The sequence below is a fragment of the Arachis ipaensis genome, chromosome B10, assembly GCF_059453495.1.
Source record: "Arachis ipaensis isolate K30076 ecotype BB chromosome B10, ASM5945349v1, whole genome shotgun sequence".
Taxonomy (NCBI): Eukaryota; Viridiplantae; Streptophyta; class Magnoliopsida; order Fabales; family Fabaceae; genus Arachis; species Arachis ipaensis.
The window spans coordinates 25502080-25509737 of NC_142435.1; the positions used below are offsets into that span (position 1 = coordinate 25502080).

Sequence of the window (7658 nt, forward strand, 5' to 3'; positions counted from 1 at the left end):
CGTATTTACATTCCATTAACTCCAGAGATAGATTTTTAATAGAAAGACTAATTTGTCTCACGAAAAAAAATATCAGAGGTCGAAAAGTAAATTTTTTTTATGGGCCTTGTTGTCCTTCAAAAAAATTGTGAAGAACCAAGTTAGATATTCACTATTTTTTTTTATACCGGGAGTTTTGTGTGAAATACAAAAATATTGGGGTTTTTCTGAACTTTTTCCAGAATAAGGGATAAATCTAAATCGTGAGGAGCAATTTCATCATGACTAATTTTTATTTTTTGAAAATTAAAAAATTGAAAAGGTGAAATAGTAATTTCTATTCCTGCAGTACCCTATACATGTGAAACACTAAAATGCATAATTTTGTGGGAAAACATAATTCCCACCAACACAATATAATTTCCGACATTTGATAGAGCAAAAGATGTTAGAAGTTGAAGTGACATTATTCATACCAATCATTTGGTTGAAGGGACTTTGATTACAATATTTTATTCACTATAGGAGTTTCTGATTACAAAATTTTTTAAAATTATAAAGGCCTATTTAAAAATAGAGGGAAACTATCAAGCCTTAAAAAAGAATTAAACCTAAGGAACATTATGAATAACAAAATTGGTCCTAAAACAAATTATTTCCCCTCAATTTTGGGGGAACAAGTATAGAAATTTGAAAAATTGGAACAGAATAATTGTTAAAATTCCTGAATGTTCTCATTTTATTTGGTTCTTGTAATGACTCTCTGAGTAAGATGTACAAGGGCTCTCCTTGATTTTTTCACTTCCTCATCATCACTGTCTGGTAAGGAATCAATTGCTGCTGCTGCAAGATTAGCATGCATTATGGCCAGGTCTTTTGTCCTTTGTATACCTCTGCTCTTTCCAAGGTACTCAAGAGCCTATATTTGCAAATATACAAATATACATTAAACATGTTAGCGGGAAAATAAAAAAAGGAAATTACAATACATAACTATGAACTTTCCAAGATAACCCTAATATATTTGTTGCTAAAATGACAAGCCCGCACGTCAACCCGCATGATGCAAAAACATGATATCATGATCACAGAAAGAATGAAATGAACTTCAAATTAACGACTACAAATTATACTCAATGCCATAGCAGAACTTGCTACAGCTCAATACATCTGAAACATTTTGGGAGGCCAAGAATCTTGGTATATGTCACATGCATACTTGCTCTTACTAAGTTACGTTATATGATAGTTGGAGGCTTCCTGGTACTTAATAATAATCTATTCAGCCTAAAGTTGTAAGTTGTATTGAGAAGTATAATATGAACACTTGTTCATCATAAATGATTATGGTATATCAGATATTTGATAATGGATGCATGTGCCATGTGTTAGCATACAGGGGTCTTTGAGTGGCTGACACTAACACCTATCAAATAAATGTTCTTTCTAGGCAGTTGGACATATGCAATACGTTAAGCTTGGGGAGAGTTGATCCTTGACATTAACTCATTAAGCTATCAAAACTTTTCATCCATTTCCATCCCAATTCTTACTTAAATTAATTAAAATTTTAACCATAAGACAAAATAGGCACAAGTATTTTTCATGCTTCTAAGCCCAGAGGATTATTTAATATTTACACGTTATTCCAATGGAGATACTATCAAAATTGAGCTTTGTCTTAATACAGGGTAGTTATTAGTTATTACTTTCCAAAGGGAGAAAATATTGATGAAATCAGTCACATTAACTTACAATATCAACATTGTCAGGGTTGTCAAAGCCCTTATCAACAACTGCACGCAGCTGAGGGAACTCCTCCATTGCAAACAATATTGGAGCAGTTACAATTCCCTACCAAATTGGATAAATAGTGGGTCAAGAACTCAGTATCGAAGAAAGGCAGAAATCAAGTCATGAGAAACAAGAATGGACATGGATAATGCATTTGACAAAATGATCAAATTGTGGATTCATATGCTTTCATCAAAATATTTTAAACTACATTGGAGATAAAAACTGAGGACTAATGAAGAATCAGAAGTATTTGAAAGTACATGGCGAATGTCTGACAAAGAACCCTTTCCAAGGGAAGCCGATGTGCCTGTGAAATCAAGCACATCATCTATCAACTGAAACGCCAATCCCTACAAAAGAGGAAAGGGGGGTCAGAATGTGCTGTCCAGAAAAAAAATAAATTCACAAACATTCACAATAAACAAGAACTGGTATATAAAAAGATATCAGCTGAAATGTTGCTCCGATGCCAGATAAAATGAAGGGCACACGTTAAAGGCTAAATGCAATATCTTTCTTTCTGTAAAGACTCGGTATTTAAAAGTGTAACATGTACTTAAAAATGAAAACCCAAGTATACAAACCAGATTTTTTCCATAGTCAAAAGCAAGCATTGCAACTTCTGCTGTTTGGCCAGCTAGGATGGCTATTGCCTTGCAACTATTTGAAATCAATGATGCTGTCTTGTAATATGTCTTCTGCATATAATACTCCATACTGAAAATATAAACGATTGTTAGAAATCCAACAAATGCGTCCAAGACTTGCCCCTAATTATGTATTCGTGCAAGAGAAAATCAAATAAACTTTACTATCTATCTAACTAACTAATAATTACATTGGGAAGTTTTAACACAAACCATAAGTAATTCAGATATAGTGGTACAAATTATGTAGAATGAATATAAACTTCCCACGTACAGGTCCTGTGTACAGAGACCATAGAAGCATAGTCGTCACAAATATAACACATACCTACACCGCTGATCTGCTGTCGTACTCATTTGCATGGTCTCTCCTGTTACAAGATGTTCTACAACTTTTGCCAACAAAGATACAACCTGCAGAAGTACAGTCCTTAGGTAAATATAAGGTGTTAAGTCCATAACTATTTTTCTCATCTTTATATTTTTACTATACAAAATATCAGCCACATGCCTTGGGTCTTACCTCTGTGTTTTGCAGAGAAGCCAAAGCAACACAAGCCCTAGAAAGCAAAAAATCCCCAGCCAACACTGCCAACTGCATCAAAAGTTACAAAAAGAAGGGTAAACTACCAAAATCGCCCCGAATTTTGAAAACGCTGACAATTACACCTCTTACTTTAGTTAACGTTAAAAATGTCCTCAAAATACTTTAAAACGCAACAAAAATACCTACGGTTAAATATATATTCTCAAAATGTGCATTAGAGATCAGATTTTGATGCAGTTTTTGCAAGGATGATTAGAAACACGAAACATTTTTATCCTTAAAATTTGGAGATTTTATGCTATGTAGATTTTTTTGCGATTTTTTTTTTGTTAATGGCCAACAGTACTTTAAAAAAATGAAAAAAAAATCTAGAGATTGAATTTTGATACCTTTTTTGTATGTACTTTATAAATAATTTATCCGAAAATTCATACAAAATTTTGGTTCAAATCCATAAGCGGTTTGCCAAATATAAAAGTCGTTTGCCACTTATAAAAAAATAATATTCTTTTTGGTTATTTTGTCGCGTTTTATAACATTTTGAGGATATTTTTGTCATTATCAAAGGTGGAGGGTATTTTTGTTAGTGCTTTCAAAAATGGGGAGAAATTTTGGTAGTTTCCCCTAAAAAGAATATAGAAAAGCAACCATCTCAGAAAAGTTGTATCAACTATGGAAATATCATTAAACATTTGAGAACAGATCGAAAATACTAAGTAGGTAATATGAACACAACTTAATATACCTTATTGCCCATTACAAAATTTAATGAACCAATACCACGCCTGGTGTCTGCATCATCCAGAACATCATCATGAAGAAGACTAGCCACCTGTGGCAAATTATAACACCATTAGTTTGGCAGAAATCCACCCCCAACTCCCAAAACAAATAAATAACTTAACATTACGAATAAATAAAACAAGCAAAAGACAGAGTCAAATTGCAACAAAACAACTAGTTAATATCACTGGGTGCTCTCCCTAAAGACTTAAGCAACACTAACTCATTCAATAGTAGAGGCGGCAGGAGGCAGCTATTTTAGTAGACAGAAGTCCACAAAAGGTAATTTTATTGTCTTATTAAGGGAAAATAGAAAGACCAGGAAACATGATCATGTATGGCTTGAATGAAAAGTTTTTGCTATAGATATTAAAAAAACAGTAATTAATGGATATAGTGATTAAACCAAAATGGATGGAGATGTAAATAAAATAAAATTCATGCTGGATGGACAAAATGGAGGTGTGCTATCAAAGTTGTTTGAGATTATTTCTTTTAAAAAAAATAAAAAATTCCCACTAAAGCTTAAGGATAGATTTTACTCCACAACTGTCTACTCATTGCTATATGGGAGTTAAGATTGTTCGGTAAAAATTGAACAAGAAAATAAACTACACAGTAGCTATGTGATAGAGATGAGGATGTTGCATTGGATGTGTGCCTGGGTGGGCATACTAGAAGAGATAAGATTTGGAATGAATGCATGATAAAAAAGTTGGGGTTGCACATATTGTTAAAAAGATGGTACAATCTCCGCTTAGGTGATTTGGATATGTGCAAAGGAGACCTACAGATACCAGAAAGAGGAGACTGGATGGATGAAAGAGGAGGAAGACCTAACTGTGGTGAAATTATTAAAAGATAATTAGATTATAAATGGTGTAAATTGATATATGGTTCACAACAAAACACTATGGTATTGTGTAATCCATATAGCCAACTCGACCTTGTGGGGAAAAAAAAGGCTGAGTTGTTTTTCTTGTTGTTTATGCATTATCTTATGGTCACAGTTATCTTTCAATACTTTCCACACATGGCTAAACCTAGAACACATTTATAAAATTATCTCGCGCTCAGCCTAAAAAAAGGAATTTTCCCTTAAAACAACTGTAACCTGCGGGCAGAGATCATAAACACAATTCCATGCTTTGTGCAGACTTAAGTATAAGACATTTCTTCTTCCAATTCTGACTACAAATTAATGAGCTTAATAAGTTCAGATTTATCTATTTTATATTTCATAGGAATTCCATCATACAATCATAAGCCAAAGAAAAAATATAGATCAATAACCAACTACCATGTAAGTTCTATTTATTCATAAGAGAATCAACACTGTCAAGAAAGTATCATTTATTTAATACAGCACATTTTCTGAAGGACTCACATGGATCATCTCTGTTATTTCAGCTATGCATTGCTGTCTTGTGCGTAGATCTGTCGCAACACTGCCTCCTTGGTCGAAATGATGAGGTGGCTTGGGTGTTGATAGATTTAATGCTGTTGACATCAACAATAAAACCTGCAGAGATATACATACATCAACCATACCCTGTATATGAAAGCATAAGGACAACAGAAACATGTTGATGCCAAATCCACTTTCCACATAAAATTGATAAAGTAAAATATGGCAATAATGCATCTTGATACTTAGAAATACTAAAACAAGGAAAAATTGGAGCTTTAGTTTGTAAAACCCTTGTCCATCGCACAGTCTGAACATTTAGGTTTCCCAAATATTTCCAAATTCCAATATTATAAAACATAGAAGAAAACATTTTTGGATAAGAGAATAACCATTAGATCAGATTACAATTAAAACTATTCTTACAGTTGGACGAAATCTTTTTCCTTCCACCCCCATTCTGAAGAAGTATTCAGCACTTGAGGCAAGCTTAGGAACCTGTCATATTCAATTTCACCATGAGCTACACCTGACTTTAAACAGAAATAAGTTTTGAAATTTTTTGTTACTTCCAAGCATTTGCATTAAAAGTAAATAAAAAACTTACAAACTTAATACCTCAGCAACTACCATCGCTCGCAAGTTGTTAGCAACAAGTGAGAGTTCATCAGCAACCATGGAAAATGGATCAAGTTCATCCTGACAAGTAACAACAGTACATATGTCTCAATAGAAGATTAGGAATGTGAAAATCATTGAGAAATGTAAGATTGAAGAGACATTCCCAATTAAATTCTTAAAAGGTATGATGAATAAGTTAATCTCTACTAGTCGAACTAGTTTAAGCTTCTCTGGAGAACATCTACAGTTATGGATATCCTAACAGTGAAATTTATAAATAATGTAGCAACTCAAACAGATTTTTTGAATTCTGTTCTGCAATGTAGAAGCTTCTATGTAAAGAAAGTGAAATATATATAGCTTTAAAACTATAAGAAATGGGATTCAGAGCAGTATAGCAGTGTGCATAAATTAACTAACCTCAGAAATGGAGTGGCTTTGTTGATGGATTTTATATCTGCTACTATGCAATGCTGGCAGACCCTTTGTAAAAACAAAACTTCTGACCTGCATCTCACAATTAAAGCATTAGTAAAGTAGATTTCTCCAATTACTCTGTTAATCAACCAAGTTTCAATAGCATCAATCTTCCTCAGCCATAATATTCTAAAACTAGCACAAACTGTAACCACTGAAAATAAATCTCCATAATTGGTAAATTCAAAATTCCTTCTCGTTAACATAACTATTTTCAGCTAGGTATTCATTTTTTCTTTAAATCGCAATCATTTCCCCTTACTTCACAATTTAAAAAGAAGCATTAAACAAATTCATTGGTCTAACCCGCCACTTACCCTGACTCCTGTAGCAAGAACCACTATTCATGATTTGCTTCATATCAATTTCAAACTAGTGAACAAATATGAACCTACAATAATCATCTAGGTATGAAGTGCCTAATCCATCTTATATTGGAAGTAATAATTTAATCATTAGAGTATTGCGATTTTGAAACCAAACATTGTGGAAGCACTATGATTATGCTTATTGATAGTAATAGAAAATTCAGAAAACATAAACCGATTCCAAATTTACTCGTGGCTCCAATCGTTCCAATGAGTTGATTAAAAGGAATTAACTACTTTTAGATCCTAATTACAAACACGAAGCAAGGTTGAAAGCAGGGAGAAGACATTTACCTTTTCAGCAGAGCCCATAGATGAGTGGTGTTCGTGAGAAGCAAGAAATTGGAGACTACGGAACCGACTTCCATTGAAGCTACCGCCGCCTCTGAGATTTCTCGAAATCCGTGACAGTCCGCGATAAAACGACATGGTATTGGAAGAAACGGCAGTTGAAGTTAACGGTCAAAAGAGAGAGGCAGAGAGCACACACGACCGCCCTTGTTAGTTACTGGTGGATGCCGGCTGACCTAAGGCTGATGTAGGCGGCGTGGAAATGGAACGCGTACGTCGGCGTCGCCGGCGATATAGGCCGCCGTAAGATTTAGGTAGCGGCGCGTTCAGGACAAAAGAAAAGGGAGGAGGCGTGAGATGGATTGGGGAGAAGAGAAGAGCACACAGCAGCTACCGGCAGGAGAAGAATTGGTATCTGGTCTCTGATGGTGTGTGGAGTTATGAACCTCACAGTTATTTGGAGTTTTACTTTCTTTCTTTCTTTCTTTCTTTTTTCCTGTGTTTCTAACTAAAATCACAATAATAATAATAATACGGATTTTAATTTTGAAGAGTTGAGAGACAATATAAAATATTTTATATAATTATTTAATTATTTTTATTTAAATAATTATTTTATTATATATATATTAAAATTAATTATTAAAATTAAAATTTAATTTATTTTTATTATATATTTATTTTAATAATTAATTTTAATATTTTAAATATATATAAAACTGTTTTTGAATCAAAATTAA

The 7658-nt window shown here is 33.4% G+C and overlaps 1 protein-coding gene across 1 annotated transcript; it reads right to left on the reverse strand.

Moving 5' to 3' along the window:
* Positions 1-461: 461 nt before the first annotated feature.
* Positions 462-7436, reverse strand: LOC107620387 (solanesyl diphosphate synthase 3, chloroplastic/mitochondrial). The gene is made up of 12 exons (XM_088507120.1): positions 6922-7436; positions 6203-6289; positions 5780-5860; positions 5588-5659; positions 5141-5275; positions 3716-3802; positions 2947-3018; positions 2752-2837; positions 2361-2493; positions 2037-2126; positions 1735-1833; positions 462-898 (listed from the first exon to the last, which is right to left on the reverse strand). The coding sequence occupies exons 1-12, from the start codon at positions 7054-7056 to the stop codon at positions 719-721; spliced, it is 1257 nt and encodes a 418-aa protein (XP_088363246.1). The 5' UTR covers positions 7057-7436; the 3' UTR covers positions 462-718.
* Between the last annotated feature and the right edge of the window lie 222 nt (positions 7437-7658).

What these genes read in the sequence shown, in the direction of transcription:
- LOC107620387 (XM_088507120.1), bottom strand. Translation starts at nt 7,056, where the DNA reads ATGTCGTTTTATCGCGGACTGTCACGGATTTCGAGAAATCTCAGAGGC. An exon ending in GAGCGATGGTAGTTGCTGAG is followed by an intron (nt 5,660 to 5,779) that starts GTATTAAGTTTG and finishes TGAATATGACAG; the next exon opens with GTTCCTAAGCTTGCCTCAAG. An exon ending in CTTCTCTGCAAAACACAGAG is followed by an intron (nt 2,838 to 2,946) that starts GTAAGACCCAAG and finishes GTACTTCTGCAG; the next exon opens with GTTGTATCTTTGTTGGCAAA.